This window comes from Paramormyrops kingsleyae, chromosome 2 (genome assembly GCF_048594095.1).
Source record: "Paramormyrops kingsleyae isolate MSU_618 chromosome 2, PKINGS_0.4, whole genome shotgun sequence".
Classification (NCBI taxonomy): domain Eukaryota; kingdom Metazoa; phylum Chordata; class Actinopteri; order Osteoglossiformes; family Mormyridae; genus Paramormyrops; species Paramormyrops kingsleyae.
In genome coordinates, this window is record NC_132798.1 from 255,659 (window position 1) to 274,739 (window position 19,081).

The 19,081-nt window shown below is 38.6% G+C and overlaps 1 protein-coding gene across 1 annotated transcript; it reads right to left on the bottom strand.

Annotated features, from left to right (window-relative positions):
- Positions 1–3,323: 3,323 nt before the first annotated feature.
- Positions 3,324–17,438, bottom strand: LOC111855444 (paired mesoderm homeobox protein 2-like). The gene is made up of 4 exons (XM_023834454.2): positions 16,980–17,438; positions 4,645–4,829; positions 4,269–4,447; positions 3,324–3,818 (listed from the first exon to the last, which is right to left on the bottom strand). Exons 1-4 carry the CDS (start codon positions 17,212–17,214, stop codon positions 3,683–3,685), a joined length of 735 nt encoding a protein of 244 aa, XP_023690222.1. The 5' UTR covers positions 17,215–17,438; the 3' UTR covers positions 3,324–3,682.
- Between the last annotated feature and the right edge of the window lie 1,643 nt (positions 17,439–19,081).

Below are 19,081 nucleotides of genomic sequence, written 5' to 3' on the forward strand. Positions count from 1 at the left end.
AGCATTTTGAATGTGTGTGTGTGTGTGGGGGGGGGGGGGGATGCACTGGCATAAAACTAATATTTTATGTTAAATGTGGGGGGGTCCAAACGAATAATTATGAAATGTGAGGGGGGCATATCCCCCTCAGATTTAATGGCGGCGACGTCCATGATAAGGACAATTTGGCCTAAGTAACTAATATGTTTGTATTATCTTTACTGATATGGTTAGCATCTAATTATTTGTAGATGGATATTATGCTTATAATAAATATACAAATGACTGTGACAATAAGGTGTATTTTGCTTGTATGCATCAGATTCTTTTTTCCTATCACTGTCTTTTTCCCGTTTCCAAATCTGACTGAATAGGTTGGACGGTAACCATAGTGATGCTGTCACCATCGTGTCATCCATGTACCACATGTCATAAATGTTTATTTGAACAACGTTGTAAAATCAATCACCCATAAAGTAATAAAGGAATCCAGGGCATAGTTCAGTATCCCAAAGCCGATGTTTTCTATTAGTGATTTTATTATGTAAAAACTCAATTTCCACAAATTTCAATTAGTGGAAGTCACATATATGTCAGTGAAATGTTCAGCTTAAATTATTTCTCAATAAAATTCATGGCAGATGAATAAAAATAAAATCTTAATTATATATACCACTTACTAAATGCTTGAATAAAAGCAGATAATGTCCAATGGTAATCTTGTAATTGATGGGCCGAATGGCCCCCTCTCATTTGTAAATTTCTTATGATGTCCTTGTAACTGATGTCCCTCCAGAACCACAATCCTCCAGTTGGTGATGACCTTGTGTATTTTTAGATGGAAATGATCTTAACATGGGAAAAACAAATGTCTTACCTCTGTGTTGCAGTACCATCACGTTTTATTTATGACTATCCAAGGATCTCACTATGACTCCTCCTTACCTTTGAAACAACCACATGTTGCTGTTACTGGAACTGAGTAGAGGGCACCTGCTGGGTTCTGGTACTTGGCTTCGGTTTGTACCGTTTTCCTGGGACTGTGTCACCGACACCCTTACACAGCTCAGTAGGGAAAAGTGACTTGTTTATGTTTTCCATCTGAGGAAATCGCATTATATATTATTTCATTATTTATTTTACATGAGGGTTCAGATAGGCATGGGAAATACACAATATATTTATGTAAGTGGATGGCATGTGCCTCGGCATACCATACTGTATTTGTTCATTCAATGGATATATTATATTCCAAGAAAGTTAAGTTATGCCATTATGAAATTCTTTTAAAAATAGTTTTACAAACAAAAAATCTGATAAAACAATAACTTCACTCAAACTTCACACAATATGTGTGCACTGGCAACAACACTACTACACTGAGTTCCATTCTCGAGAAAAGGAGTGACTGGTGGAAAGTCCCTTTGTGGTTATTGGGGGGATGCTGACAGACTGACCACTGTGGTCATAATTACGTAAATATATCTTTAGAAAAATTATATAAATGATGATTTTAACTTTTCTTTTCCTTAAACAGGGTGTACCCAGTCTTTTGTTTGGAGACTGATGAGTGATAGTTGCTTGAGAATTACCAGTGCTTAGATTGCAGTTACATAATGGAGCATTTTCTATTTGTTCCTCACATGTGAATGTGTATGTAGTCTAACTTCGGAGGTTGTCTAAGGACACTTGTGAATCTGGTTGCCACGGTGAGGTATTTTGCATGTAGTGTAAGAACATAGTGTTCTGCTATTGTTTTAGTGCAGACAGGACAGACCAGAGTAATTTCCATTAAAAGTTAGTTGCCTTCCCTCCAAATCTTACACGCACAGATTCTGATCCCTGTGGAAAACTGTTAGTGGGGGGGGGGGGATGGAGGGTGGGAGAGAAGGCAAACTTAGATGATTACTTGTGAGGCCGTATTGTGTAAGGACCATCTGGGAAGCAGTTCTGTTGTAAATGAGTACTGCACTAGCTCCATGGTAGGTGAGGTATAGGCTGAACTGCAGTAAGATCTCTGGGTGTTTTGCTACTTTTGGCTGCTGTGATTTGGGTGAGCAGAATGTGAAGTAAGGCATGTGATGATGATGAGGTCATTTCTCTAGTTGTCGGCAACTTTCTCAAGATCCCCTTCCATGCTTAATATTTTATTTTTGCATTAGAGTGTGCACTGGACTTCATTTCCACCAGCTGGAGACCTGCTTTCAGTGGCGAAGGCAAACTAAGTTGTGTATGCATATCAGCCCCATTATTTACAGTAGAATGACATGGAGCTCTATGACCTTGGCCTTTCATGGTGCCGAGAAACCTCTCAGAGTGTCCTGGAATCTGTGGGCACACAGCTTTTGCTAATCAATCCTCCAGTTGGTGGCAAAGAGACCAGGGGCTGGAGTAATATGTGTCAGATGTCTGCCCCTAAACTTGTAGAGGAAGGAAAGTGACCTTCACACTGCCCCTTCCCAACACCCCTGGCTGCCTTGCTTCATTTACATTTATAGAAATCAGAGACTCCATGCTAGCAAGCTTGACCTGGAAAAGATGAATTTCCCAGAAGTGGCTGGAAGGGGAGGCAGCTGTCGTCTGGGTAACTTCCTGGTTTCTTCACCAGCATCATATGCCCTTTCAGATGTTTCCGTATGCCTCTTTTCCTTAGCTAAGTAACCCTCCAGAACCACATCACACTCACAAAGTCAACCCAATTTCCTAACTGAAATGACCAGAGTTGGGTAATTCAGGTCCAGAGAGTAAAATTCCAGACCGGGATTTTGTTTCAACCAACCAGTTCAAAACTCTGTGATTGTGACTCTTTATACTGAACTGGTTGGTTGAAACAAAATCTAGGTCTGGACTTTTACTCTCTAGACCTGAATTACCCAACACTGGAAATGACTGACACACTTTGGCATCAGTAAATCCACACAATGTATGAATTGAATATTAGTCCTGTGACCCTCATGCTGAGGTGCAACTCCAAAAGCAGGTTCAATCTGGCGCATAGAAATTCTGACATAGAATAAAGTGATGACCAGGTCACAAGTCATACCAAAACATGAACTGAATTTTTAAGCAGACTGACCCAGTCTGTAAACCAGCCCCACATATCTTGCCCCAGGAAGAAAAAAAGCTTGTTGCTTCAGGAGTATTTTGGAAATTGTTCCTGAAGTATGAAATCAATCACTCCCCCATGAAGCTGCACCATACACAATGTTTCCTTTGTTTCTGTCTGGAACAACCTGCTTCCAATTGTAGAAACATGCACTGGGTCCAAGAGCATTTCGACACTTGTCACCATTGGGTTTGTATGATTTGATTGGTGTGTCATTTCAAGAGGACTTCACTCGATGGCAATTCCAGCTGTGTACTTTATACATTTAAGAAGAATGCGAGACATCTTTAGAGAGTGTTAAAATAAACAAACCTTTGACAGCATATCTAATAGACAGTAGTTTCCATATAAAATGAGAAAGGAGTTAAAGATTTCAGTCACACGTTGAACTTTGCTCTTCTTGTCCTTCCAAGGTATGAGGACCCTGGTACCACCTGTGTGCTACAGAGATGCTTGTTTTAGCTGCAGATGGAGCCAAACAAGCTAGAGGCGTTGTTCAGAATCCCTACTATAGGTAGCATATGCGCTAATCCTCCGCTTTTCTTGATTAGCCTGCCCCTGGATTGGGTGAACAAGGACAGTATATGGATGTGCTAATCAGTTCACGGTGGGAACCTGGCTCTGATGCAGGCTGTACTCCTTAGCCTTCAGCCGTAGGCTGGCGATGCTGCTCGCCATGTCGACTCCCTGTCTGCCCGTGGGTGAGTTTGAGGAGCTGCAGGCGGAGGCTGAGCTGAAGGAGAAAAACACGGCAGAGTCTTGGGATCTGACAAAGCGGGTCATTTATTCCCTAACTAGCATTTGCTTATATAAATTCCTTCTTCTGTTCCCACAAACTACAAAGAATATTTAGCTGTCACCCGAAGGAGAAAAGAGGCTATGACACAGTTGTTTACTTTGGGTAAAATTAAAAAGGCACTGTCTCTTATTGTCACTTTAAGATTAATAAACTTGTCTGTGTGGACTCAATTAACTTGTAAACAGGCATCCAGATTAATGTAATTTGGAGAATATAAATTGTTATATATCTGTTTTCTGCCACATGACAAACTATGAATTTTTGTTTACTACTTTTAATTCCAATGCTTTCTCCAAAGACCTACCACCACTTGTTAAATCTTTTTAGGAGTTGCATGCACATTGCTAAGTTGCTCAGTTGTAGCACACTAGGAATGCCTGTTACCTGTGGGGTGTGGCGGAGGACCAGGACATGTAGTCTGAGCCAAGGGGGGCAGGCCGTGGAGCTACTGGCTGCTCAATGACCATGTCCTGGTTGTAGGACTTGAGCAGGCTGCTGGAGCGGCTGGCCAGCACAGCCCTCTCGTTCCGTCGGAATTTCGCACGTCTGTTTTGGAACCACACCTATGGAGCACAAGCAAGGGATTGTGGCCAGGGAAAAATCCCCTCTTATTTACTATTTACTGATACCCTCTGACAACCATGACAAGCTAACAACATCCAAGATGTAGAATTTGCCCTACTGTGGATCTCTTTGTACAGGGTCATGGCTTTGGATTGTTATATATTTGACTAAAACCCCCTGCATAGGAGTCTCGCACCTGGACTCGTGCCTCACTCAGGTTGACCCGGCGGGCAAGATCTTCCCGCACAAAGGCGTCGGGGTAGTGCGTGCGCTCGAAGACCCGCTCCAATGCCTGCAGCTGCCCACTGTTGAAGGTGGTCCGACTGCGCCTCTGCTTTTTCTTCCTCTTTGCCTGGTCTGGTGCAGACCCGTGACCATCAGCTGAACAGGGGAGAAGGTGAGGCTCAGAAGACGTTCAGCTGAAACCTTCAAAGTCCACGTTAACGTGATCATCTGTGTTTGAGTGTTATTCCAGTATTTTCATTTAGAAAGTCTAGTGATATCATGTATATCAGAGACCACAGCAACAGTGGCTCCAAGTCAGTCATAAGTAAATTTGCAACACAAAGATGTATTCCAAGTTTATAGAAAGCACAGGTTTTGATGTTACATTAATATGTCATGCAAAACATCTACTACAATAAAAACACTACTAAGAAACTATGGGTTTATCGTTTCATGTTTACCCCAATGAATTAATCCATCCATTCATCCATCCATCCATCCAAAGCAGTTACAACATAAATAAAAAAACATTAAACTAAATACATGTAGAATATCTATATGTCTTCTGTACCTTTGAGTGAGACCTCAGGGAAGACACCCAGAAAATCTATTCTTATTATTTTATATAAAAGATTTCTTTTCCCACACCATCCATGACCATGAACTCCTGTTGAAACTTTTGGCATTTTGCAACAGAGGCTGTAGTACTTTAAAAATCAGCTAAACATGTGTGCAGCATTAGCCCAGCATTTAATGACACAATTACAATTAATATTCTTTTCATATTGACTGTAGCCATAAAAAGGTTAAAGTCAGCCACCATTAAGAAAGCAACTCGAGCTTTCCCTCATGTGGGCTGCATATGCATCATACTCTGACTTCCAGGGAAGTTTGTGTGCTTGCTTTTGACAACCAAGGTGGAGAACCATCTAAAGTATGCTAGCTCTTGTCAAAACTCATTTGCACTTGTACGCTCTGAGTGGACTGTGAAGTCATGTCAGATGGGCGGTCAGAGGCCCATGGCTTGGTACTCCGCTGAATTACTTCATGCCCTTGGCACGGTGCCCAGATCATACTGGTGAAATGCATGAAAGCAGACCTAATTACGCTTGGCACCTATCTGAAAGCTTTATGATGTGTGACTTTTGGATGCGTCTTGGCTATTGAAAAAATTACTCAAGCATCAAAATATTTGTCCCGAGGTTGGCAGGGCAATGGAAGGAGCCAGGGAGGTATTGGTCAGGGGAACTGGGGCGTGGGTGGATATAAGAGAACTATGTTAGCTGTCTACAGTAACCAGAAATGTTCATTTTCATTCATTCATGTGACAAACACTGCAATATTCAAAATGTACACATTATCATAAAAAAATCTGTGACTGCAGTAATTATTAAGAGTGTGGGATATGTCTGGTGCTTATGGAACACTCTGATAATTCTGAAGGAAGCAAAACAGGTTTTGACCAGTCCTAAAAGTCGGAGAGCCTCGGATGACTTAATCACACAAGATTTCCATTTCAGAAATTCCATCCATCCATCCGTCCATCCATTCTGGTCAGAGTTGTGGGGCATTCCAGAAATTTTTTAATTAACTTAGACTGACCTAAATCATGTTTCATTATCAAAATGAGATAACATTCTTAAAATAGGAATACTACTATGTAAATTATTTAGTAGAATTGACTGTTAAATCCCAAGCACTTATAATGTGTCTCATCTGTACTGATTCGCATGTTGGTCAATAAAGGATGACCTTTGAAGAACTTACTTACTTACTACATTATACCGGAAAAAAAACAGCTTTGATTGTACACCTCACATGAGATTTATTAAATATATCTTTTAATCATAGAGAATCCACAGTACTGTTGCATTGTCCAGCTGTCTGAAATCCAGCACACAGTATATCAAGTTTGACATTTGCATCCTATGGCATGTGATTTTTCAAATGCAGTGGTCACATTAAACTGAAGAGTCTGGCAACAATGGCAGGGATACTCAATTATTTTCCCCCAAGGTCCAAATTTCATCAACCACACAAAGCCAAAGGGGGGAGGAGGGGGGTGATTGGGCGCGTGGTCCACCATTTGAGTACTCCTGCTTTATGATGCGTTCAAGGTTCCCTTACACAAACACCTATCAAAGTCTTTTCTGTTCTGTTTGTCTTCCACGGCGAACTCCAGCGAAAGACTTTCTCCTTACAGATACTTTTCAGGTCTCTTCCGAATATCCATTTAGTACAGAGAGAATATTCTGGTCCCTGATTTCCTCTGCATTTTGAATGTCATTAACTAACAGCTGGGAAGCAGCTCAAACCTAACCACCAGATAGATTCTCTGCTCAAGTCCCATTGTGACGGGAATCATTGCAGAATTCCTGTTTTACCACAAGCTTTCACCATGCAGGTCTGGCCAGACTCAAATAGTCATTTGATCATGGGATGGCCCAGATTTTCCAAAGTTTGTCACTTCCATCCATATTGCTTCTCCACTGAGCTCTGAGGGTTCATTTATAACAAGGTTTGTCAGTAGTAGTACAGATACAGTTATTTTTTAAGCCGACCATCTGGAAACAAACTATTCATTTTCCTATTAAATGCTGTTATTGTATCTAACTGCTTAACTCTTGTGGGCTCAAATATCTATTCCATGTTGGACTTGTGGACTTGCTGACAAAATGATTTCTGTAAAAATCTAAGTTGTGCCTTGTTAAAAGTGGCAGCTGGACTCTCAGTGAAGTCTGATGAATTTCATTAGCAATGTACTTAATGTCAGTGTATGGAGAACCTTCCAACACCTCCACTAGATTGTTGGCACATGGGGGTTCCACAGGGTGGAACAACGCCGACTGCAAAAATGACAGGGAGTGTACAGCACATGGGCCGATGTCAATTGACATTGTCAATCACCTTTTCACCCAAGTGTGGTTAATTAAAGAGCTCAACTGGGAAGAAAACCAGCACCCCCCTCCTGATCTGTGAGGCCTGGAATTACCCCCATTTCTATGCAGGGAAGATGTTCACAAACAAATAATTTAATTTGCAGCATTCAGTCTAATTCACATCCATCCATCCATCCATCAATCCATCAACCCATACATCCATCGCCTATACCCACTTATGTAGAGTATGGGTCGTATGTAGGGTCATAGGGGTCTGGAGCCTATTCCGGAAGCTATGGGTGAGATATAGGGCATTTGATTAAAAAAAGTTAAAAAAACAACAAGAAACCAATTTAAGTGTATCTACAAAGGGCCTCAAGTTCAGCAAAAGTTACGACTATATTTTCTATAAATGGGGCAACAGCTTCCTGAGACCAAAAATTCTTTCCATTCTAGAATGTATAGGCTGAATATAAAAATCAGCAATTAATGACCATAAACTCAACATCAGGCAAACAAACAAACAAATAAAACCACAGAAGTTAAAATTAATTTATTTTCCATAATTGCTTATCCAGTTCTGGGTCAGGGTGAGCCTGGAGCCTCTCAGGAGGTACAGGGAACGAGGTAGGGGAGGATACCCTTTGTGGGTCGCTGGTCCAGCACAGCTGGGGGCAGCTCAAACCCCCCACACAAAGGATTTAGAGATACCAGCTCACTGGAATGAAAGTATGAGCATCTAGGGGAAGCCTACAGGGACAGGGAGCCTGGGTAGGTGCTGACCTTACAAAGCCAGAGCTGAGAGTCTACCCAGAATGAAAAGTATCTCTAGCAATTAGGAGGTGCTGTGTGAATACAGACTGAAGAATATGTTATGTTGATAAATAACTATTTCCTCCAGAGATTAAAAATAAAAATGGCATAATTTAGTAATTTATTTACCAGATAAACTAGGTGGAAAAAGTGGATCTGTGAAAATAGAGCTGTTGTGTTTTATTTAGTGTTTATTTAGTCTGTTCCCTCTGTCTCTCTCAAATGAAAATAACAATAAAGAAAATTAAACCTGTAACCTGAAGTGGGAACAGAATGACAGATTATTTTCCACTTTCCATCTTAAACAGTTTACCCGGATTTGGGAGAGTGCTTGGAGTTTAAGACTTAATCTGGTCTTTGTTGTGTTTTATTTAGTGTTTATTTAGTCTGTTCCCTCTGTCTCTCTCAAATGAAAATAACAATAAAGAAAATTAAACCTGTAACCTGAAGTGGGAACAGAATGACAGATTATTTTCCACTTTCCATCTTAAACAGTTTACCTGGATTTGGGAGAGTGCTTGGAGCTTAAGACTTAATCTGGTCTTTATCTAATATGTATGTGATCATGGTGCAAATTGTGTCATATGTGCATATATAATTGGGGGTTGCGTGAATATCAAAAGGCCCGGCACCATCTGTTGATAAGAACTTTCATTCATTCTCCTGTGCCTTATTATAGTCACATAAAAATGTTCATCTTCATCTGTGAGCTCTATCTTCAGCACCATCCCACAATCCATCCGTCTACCAGAGCTTAACTAGTACATGGCTGTGTAGGGCCAAGTCTGGAGTTTACCCCAGGTGGCATAGAGCACAGGGCAGGGGTCCAGCCAGGAAAGGATGCGAATCCATCACATGGCACCCTCGCACACAATCACACCATAAGGGAAACACCTTTACACCTCTCTGCACGCAGGGCCAGTCAAAGCAAAAGTGGCGCAATGGGCAAGCTTCACCGCTGGAATCGCAGAAGGCACGAACACTCCTAGTTTCATTTTGTCTCAATTGGTGCAACTGAAATTGTTTGGCTATGTCAGCTTTGGCACTCTAGGCTGGGTCGAGCGGCCCTGTCTCCATGAAACTTCCATGAAACACACTGCTACCTTTATAAATCATTTGGCAAATTGTTGTTAAAATTTCTTGTGCAGGGGGACCCCAGGCATTTTTTTTCAGACACACGTACAAAATGTTCCTCTTAGTCATTTTCAGACAAAATTTTATGCAATATTTGAGGAGAAAACATCACACAAGCAGTTGGCAAGTTCAAACAATTCCAGTGAACATTCTTCTTATGTAAATCTTTGTGGTGTGCTGTCTGAGATCTGAAACTGATAATCAGAAACTGGAATGGGATAGATGAGTCAATCTATTTTATTATAAATATTATAAGGATTTTATGGGTGTTTACCATCAAGTTTTTTTGGTTAGTAATGCATGGTAATACATTTGTTGGACATAAGATCAAAAAAGAAAAATGTGGACTCTTAAGCATATAAAAGTTTTCTCTCCAAACACTTAGAGGAACAGAAACATCTTTTGTTCATCTCAGATGGTGGCATGTTAAGTAAACCAAGAGAAAGTTTTGTGTTCATTTGCTTTGCTTTATTGCACGTGCTTTGATGCAGAGAAAAATTAACCTAATACCACTTCTGTGGGCTATTCGTGCACTACTTTTGCATTAACGAAGGACTGCTTTAAATAGTTAGTCAACATTGAAAAGGCAATTAGTTAGGTTTAGTTTTAAAACAAGAAATATATGTGTGTTGTTTTAATCCCGGAAATGTTTGATTTTTCCTGATAATAATACCACCTTATTTGTGTATAAAGCACCCTCATATTTATGTTTCTTTAACCTTTGATTGTCTTACCCAATTAAAAAGCATAAGTCTTGATTATATAATAGTAATTAGGCTAAGCAGCGTCGTTCATTAAATAAATTCCCTAACAGTGAGCTCGTAAATAGACCTAAATTGTATACTAATGCTATGCCAATTTGTTGTTAATATACATGTAATTAGGCCTGCGGGCTGTCACAAGTCAGATGTTTGTTCAGCAAAGCCGGGCATGGTGCAGACAGGAGGTTCCTTGCGTGTGAGAGCAGTGGGACTTCTCACTCCAGCACTGACTGGACGGCGCCTCCGCACATCTGGTTCTGTGTCAGATTCTGGCGCCTGCCTCAGTCACAGCCTGCGCTCCATGCAGCGGTGCGCACAGCACGACAGTTTAAGGGGAGAGGTACGCGCCGGGCATACATGAAATAACAAGAAAGCAGCTATCGTAACTGTGTGAGTGCTTCATGTCCGCTTAATACATGTAGATGCTGAGAGACTGAGGTCTACTGTTGTGCGCAATTAAAAACTGTGCAAGAACAGCAGAAATACCAACCTTCTTCTTCTTCTTCTTCTTCTTATTATTATTATTATTGCTGAGTGCTTATTTGCAGGGTTACCTCTAATGCACAGGGCAGGATATCATTCTGGGTGTTTTTTTCTGCAATAGGTGCACACAAGTATTTATCTTATCGCAATGCTTCGCCTACTCCTACGTGCAGCCAGTGTTAATGTGCGTCGCATACAGGTGGATGGATTTACTTCACCATCTACAGTATGGAGAAATTGTTGACAAGCTACTTTGCAAGAATTTGCAAATTATCGATTTCAGTTTAATTATTAAGTCGATATGCTAAAATAGATGACAAAAATAATTTATTGAATTTATGTACGATAAAGGGAAAGTTAATCATCTGACAGATTCTGGCCCCAACATTTTGATTTGTCGCTCTTGTAATTAATATGAATATCAAACATACCGGACCTCTTCGAATGTAAATGCTGCCAGGTGTGTTCAGAAAATTAAACATGTCGTCTTGAGGTTTAAATGCATTTAGAATTAGTTTTAAAATTTATAAAAACACGGGAATATACATATACAAATATACAAGTTAAATTTATAATTACATACGTCTTTCTACAAAAAAATAATAATCAAGCACTGCAGTGAAACAGAAGTAGGCCTATTGATAAAACTATAGACATTCCACTCATCTTCTTAACTAATTTCCTATTTAATACATGGTCTTGGAACTATTCTTATTTTAATTATATAAAAAATAAGAAGTTTCACAATTAATCTCACAGGCTAAATGTTGACACTCAGTATGTTGAATGTTGATTTGATTCAGGAAGTTTACGATTCAGCGAATCAATGATGAAATAAAGTCATTTGTCAAATAGTCAAGGACTGCATTAGTTTGCAGTTATACCTAAGTATAAAATTATATATTGGAAAAGCCATTGACCGCGGCTAAGAAACAAAATGTGTTTTTTTTCTGGGATAAATTGTAAAAGTCTGTTTCCAATTGTAGTTGGCTGGTCATAGTGTGTTGTCATAAAATATCCAGTTAAATCTATAGCCAAAGGAATTTAATAATGGGAATAAGAGAATTGCTTTAAATGTTTTTTTTTTCTGTAAAATAATGGGTTTAAAAATCATTTTCTTATACATGGTATAAGCTACTCAACACTTCAGTGGATATAATAGGGTTACTGATATAAATGGCTTTATGATTTTTTTTAAATAATAAGCTTGACATAGATGAATTCGTTTTATTGTTTTCTCAATAGTGAAAGAAAACTGAGATTTTTAGATACTTGGCCAACTGACCAACTGCACTGAAATGTTGAAAAAAAAAGTGTGTGTGTGTGAGAGAGAGAGTGCGTGAGTGAGTGAGTGAGAGAGAGAGAGAGAGAGAGAGAGAGAGACTTAGGTACATGACTCCCATGTTGACAGCAGTCCCCCTAGGACAGTATTTCTCGACTGGTGGATCGTGAGATGATTTTCAGTGGGTTACGTAGTGCACGGTTTAAAGAAAGAAATTATCCTGACATTAAACCAGTTGAGAAACCCTAAAATTGTATATTATTTACTAAGCGATAAAACAGTAAGGAAAGCAATTTGTAGGAAAAAGCATGGACCTAATTATTCCTATGACTGTCATTCAAGAATATCTTTAAGAATTTTCACCATTATATATTGTGCACATAGTTTTTCATGTCCCACAAATAAAACTTCAGCAGTAATTTCACAACTTGATTTCACAACTGATGAAAACTATGATTTGTTAATTTTGCTTCAGAACTATTCAAATTTTATTACATTTTAAGGACAATGTAATAACTGTAAAATTCATGTCTATATTCTCCTGTAGTATGCTATTTACCAGGATTTAAATTTCACTTGTGATGCACGTATCCATCCATCCATCCTGAGTTCCCATTTCCCCAGTCCCAGTGAAACTTAATTAATAAATCTCCTAATGAAAGACAGATCTGGAATGTTTAATAGTCTTTGACACTGGGTGTCAACAGCATAAGATTACATTAATGACATTATAACATTAATGAGGCCTCTGTACTGAGGAATCTGGCATGCTGTCATTTAATTCTGCACTTTATTTCCTGTTTAACATTTTAATTTTTTAAAACAAGATTTGCACGCATGGCTACACCACTCTATGACACTAATAAGGAAATGGATAGCTTTCACTTTCAGTTTATGAAATTTCTCAGATAGTCAAAAGTAAAAGATTTTATCCCAAGTGGGAATTAAATAATAAACTATCTACTCTAATGGCCAGTCACTAAAGCTTGGATAGCTACTGAAGTATTGTAAAATGTGGATGAAGATCATGGTCACCAAGAAGTAGAGCACAATACAGGAGAGGCTGTCAGTAAACCAGTTAATTGGCAACATTGCTGAATGCATTAACTACTTGCTATAGTCATGATTTACATGATTTAAATGATTTATCATTTTTTACTGAAAGAGTGCACAGTTTTTTTCAGTAGTCCTCATGAATACATTTTAATACAATTCTTGATCAATCACATGCTAGGCCAGAATCCAGTAACTACTGGGAAAAGTATTTGATAAGGATTTTTTATATACAGCACAAAACTTTGGTAACCTTTCACCCTAAACTAATGCAGCTTTCAGCACTCCTACTGAATTACTGCAGGGTCGGCACGGGCAAGGAAATGCTGGCTTTCAGCTCTCAATGGGGATAATCAAGCTTCTCCACTGAGGGTTACATTTTTGATGTTAGTGGAGGCATGACCTTTAAGAACCAGGGTACAAGTATGGAAAAGGCTGTAACAACAGGCAGTTGTGTTTTTCAGCGTTCTCTGTTTCCCTATTGTTTACTATTCACAACTAATATTTAACGGAAAAAAGTAAGGGTTTGTTCTGAGTTTAAATAACATTGGTTGTAACCCTGCAAGGGCTGTGTTTGGAGGAGGAATTGGAAATGATGCAACTGCAATTGATACAGTTTGAAATGGTTTAATGATTTACTAAGGCATGCTCAATAGTTTGTCTTGGTTTACAAAGTGTTGCAAGGGTTTGGCACGTGAAATTGCATTATGAGGTTTAAGTTTTAAATTTGTGCCATTTAAGCATTGCCCTCTTCCTTATGTAAAGGTTATCCCTATACGGGTTTTAAACTGCAACTATTCTCATTTCGTTGTTGGTTAAATTTATGGTTCATTACTGTTACACTGAATAAGAAGACTTGCATTGAATATAAAGGAATATAAGTTAGGATATAGATATATGAATATATTTATGAATATAAGGCATGCAGTCAGATTTATTTTATTTAATGCATTTTTATAATGTAATATTGTAATGTCTGATTAAATGTAACAGCAGCATGGGCTCATAATGCATTTAATCATTTAACAGTTTGCACAATAAAATATTTATGCTTATGTCTGTTTTCTTTATAAAGCATAAAGTTTTCAACAGACTCTCCAGCCATTCATTCTTTCTGCTCCTCTCCCTTCCTCTTTCTCTCTTTAATGTTTTTTTTTTATATATTTTATGACATTGTGATGTTTTCCTCCCACAACACTACTGTAGCTGCCAAGGACAGTTCTGCAACTGCAATATGGTGCATAAACTATTTTTTTTTAATTATGCATTCTGATCTTATATATATGCTTTTGCCGGTCAGTGTTGCTGGGGGCCTGGAGCCTGTCTCAGGCTGGGGTACGGCCAGGGCAGCACGCTAGTCCAACACAGGGCACAGCATGCAATCATACGCTACAGGCAATTCATAAATGGCAATTAGCGTAAATGTTTGTCTTTGGACTGTGCAAGGAAGATGGAATATCTAGAGGAAATCCATGTGACACAGAGAGAACATATTTGTTAATGATAGAGATTTATCTAAAAGCAGTTGGGGAGTGAATTTCAATAAAGATCCTCTTCAATAAATATACATGATGCACAAAGCATGCAGTATAATATATCTAAAAAGATTTTTGGTATTCCAAAGGTTTTCTGATCAGGCATTTCAAATCAGGAAGTTTTGAGCATAGCAGCCTTGACAACAAGGCTTTTACTAAATTACATTTATTATGATATTACAAATGAGTTTTTTGGCTTTTAGAAACAAATTAGTAAGGATTTCAGATATAAAATCTGTGTCTATAGTGTTCTTAGTTTTAGTCTTTAAAGTCTGACATAAATATGTTTCATGTGCTGTTTGCTTTGTGGTTAAGTGGCACCATATTAACTTAAGCAATAGTCCATGTTGAAGAGAATTTTGTAATTCTAAACCAGCCATGAATGAAAATGTGAACACTTAAAAAAGAGGAACATGTTTCAAAATTGCGTTACATTAGTAACTGTGGTGCAGAAAACATTTGTGAAAGATTTGAAAAAGATGGTATACATTTATATATTTTGAACAAAACCCACTTAGATTTCCATATTGTCAAAAAAATGTGCTTTCCAATAGAATCCACATTGTTTGGGGTTAATTAGCTAATAAATCTAAATAGGAGTAAATTGAATGTAATTAAAGTAAGAAGTAAATTTATGTTATGGAGGTTTGCATACAAAATGTAACTAAATACTCTACAGCAAATCCGAAAAGTTATGCATAGGCTATACATAATTTTAATCATAATATACAGTAGGCCTATATGTCTTCCAACCTAAGACACTGCGGTTTGTTCTAGGTGAGTTCTGTCAGTATAAATAGGTAGGAAATTATTCCCTTAAGATTCCTTATGAGCCTTGTTCATTTGGTATCTAATGAAAGCATAACCTGTAGATGTACAGCATGATGTTTACGTCAGGAGCATCCGCTACATGAATAGTCAGCATGCTAAGTAACATCGCTGAAACGACCGTTTTACTGTTGTATGTCGTTACCGTGTAGGCTTATATCGTCACTGTTCTTAAGGAGACCTACATAAACGAACCTATGTGTCAATGTTATATTTTAAGAAGTAGGTCAGTTTACAAAAGTGAATCTACACCAAATAGGGCCAACTGGTACGCGTTTAAGAGTAAAATATCGACTTAATAAATGCATGCCTTCTAACCATCAGCAAATGAGAATTGTCCGAACAATTAAGTGGTGATATTTGTAACCGGAAGCCTCAACTTCTTAACAAACAACGCAAAAAAGGAAAAAAAATACGGGATGATATTCAACGAAAAAAAATCACACAATTATTCCCACTTGGGAAAAACATTTTTTTTTGCAAGACAATCCTAGACAAAGTGGGACAAAGTTCGTTTTGTTAGTCTAAATGTATATTCAGAAAAATGCTATCACTGAAGCCTTGGAATTTAAATAATGGTCATTCTAATAAATAATAACAGGTGTTCATTCATTTGAATACAACAGAATGGTGTACAAAACAATGCATAAGTACTGTGCAAAAATAATAGGACATGTCAAATTCCATTAAATACTAAATCGGTAAAAATCATGCCAATCAACTTATATTAACACATCCGTCTGTTCATTTTGTTTTCCATTTGTATTCTGTAGTTATCGTGTTCATCGTAATATTAAAAATTAATGTTTACATAGGTTTTCTTGAAAATGTACGCGATATGACAGTATAGTTGTACAGCATGCAGTTACAACTCAAATGAAAGAATATGCCAAAAACATTTAAAACAAGCCTTAAACTAAACAGGTTGCATGGTGTGCGCGTCCTAACGATATGAAATGGAGCAGAGTTTTATTTAACTTATAATATTCCAATTACTGTGTAATCCCTCGATATAGGCCTAAACCTATAAATCCGCTTTCTCAGTAGGCCACAGGGTTGAGGAGTTTGCTTATAAAAATTATAACTGTATCAAATATTACTAATACCCCATTATTATATACGCATTTAATAATAAACTAAAATCAAAGTATACTCATATTTAGCATTTGCGTTTTATTGTTTCGACAAGTTATCACTATTGATTTTCCACAATCGATTAGTTGTCAGTAACATACTTGTTCTCTAAAATGCCGTGCTGTAGAACACTAGAACATTCAGGCAGTTCAGAAAACAAATAGCATAATAATATTAGCTAAACATTAATCGAATGGTAAATTTCAAATTCAAATATAATCAGAAATTATTTTTAGTACCTTTGAATGTAAAGAGATTGAAAAGAATCTGCGACTGAAGCAGCACTGAACTAACGTCGTTTCTGATGTTCTTCTTTAACACACCGAAACCTCTTACATAAACTGAATAAGCAGTGAATGTACTGGCAACTGAGCCCGAGTTCTTGCTGAACGAGACTCACTTACTGTCTTGAGGAGCTGCTTCGCTTCCGCTGCTCGCGCCGGACTGTTCCTGAATCCCCTTCCCTACCCTCTTCATCCCCCCAGCTGGATCCTTCATGCAGCTCATCACCGACACCTCCTCCAGGTCCAGAAGATGGGTCACGCTGAAATTTTTCCTGTTTTGATTGCCGTCTATAGAGTCCATCCTGTTGACGGGATCTGGCGCTAGGTTATTTTCCACCAAGTAACCACCGTCCATCAGTGAGGGTCTACAAAGCAAATTTTTAATGTAGCATTTCCCGTAAGGTTCCCTTATGTATTAACAACTATGGAAATAAATGTGAGATACATGCAAACATTACGAAAATAAAATTCCTTTCTTCTTTCCAAAGGTTCCCGCTTGACTTCTTGTTGGAAAAAAAGAAAACATTTCCACACCCCCGTAAGTTAAACGGCTATCCCCTCCCCTACAAGATGTCAAATGCTCTTTTCTTTTGCCTCAACTTTGTGTCTCCAGCGTCACTGTCAGCAAAGGAAAATGAGGAAGTCAATCTGAGACCGGGATGTGTGACTCAGATGTAATTCCAAAGCGGCACTGTAGATATTTTAAATAGAAATTTTATTTGACTCACATAAATACAGAAACCGTAGACTTATACCGAGTTTTAATATGCTTTTACCTCAGGTGAATTCCCGAAGATCACAACTCTTATCAAAGTCATTAGGCTGGTGCTTTGCCCCAGGATACTCTCGGAGTTCACTGTAATCAAACTAACCCACTAACTCACGCCGTAAACCCGAAGATTTACGAGGATTCTTTGGGACTCAGTGCATTTTAACTTGTGATATGTATGGGATTTTGTTCAGAACATTGCACTGTACGCATCTTACTTAGTATTTACAAGGAACAATATTTAATTTGGCTTCCGGGATAGGCTCCGGACCCCCCGCGACCCAGTAGGATAAGCGGGTTGGACAATGGATGGATGGATGAAAATTTAATTTGTGTGTGTGTGTGACGGACTGGCATCCTGTCAAGGCTGTACCCCAGCCTCGTGCAGCCTCTGTCCCCAGCCCCCCCGCGTCGATGACCAGCATCCGACATTGGACATTTAGGCCTAAAATATTTGTATGGTCACATCTAAGTGCTACATAATAATAAAACTTTCAGTTGAAAGATTCTCTTAATTTGTATTATTGATAACAAGTAAGGCACCTTTGGGTATGTCATCTGACAGAATCCGAAAATAGTTTCATTATTAGGGTACACTACGATATTGTTGATATCAACTTTCATTGAATCACTACGACTCACCACTCCTGGCCTGTTTTGTTACAAAATGCTAAAACGAAAAAATAACTATATATCCAAAACGAATGGCGTGTATTTATATGGAAACAAAGTAGCCTATTATAAATAAAAGACGAAGATCACCGATATTGAAGTCCTATAACCAATAAAAGCTTTCAAATAAACAGATATGGCCCTGGGTTTTTGCCCGTAATGTTACACTGATCGAAAAAATAAATAGCATAGGCTACTAGGAAATTACAAAGCATGCACTTGCTCAAATAGGCTACGTCACGCCATATGTCAAACAGGGCCTACAAATTTCCTGTGTTCATTTAAGCAGTTATATGTTATAAGTGACTCCTGGAACCAACCGAACTTTATCAGTGGCTCTGTCGGTTCTATTTTAAACTTGTGCATGTAGATTAAAAACACTAAAAACAGAAGTGTGACGACGTCATTTGTTATCGAGAAGTAGGCCTACTCCCTCTTAAACACATTCTTTCATATCATAAAAATTCAACGGACATTTCCATTAACTGACTGCACTGTGATTTTATTTTGGGACGTTGCTGGTGTCACACCCTGCTCGTCCGATCCTCCTGTGTGCCACGGCCCCCTCCTTACCTCGTGTTAATTCCCGATTGTAATCACCTGTTGCCTGTTATGTTCAGCCTGTCCTGTGTATTTAGTCCGCGTCTGAGTCAGTATTCCCCAGATCTGTCATTGATATTAGTTACCGTGTTGTTCGTGTCCCTGCTAATAAACCCCGTTTACCCTTATCTACGGTTCTCTCGCCTGCTTCCCCGTTCGCCCGCACGCTGGATACAACAGC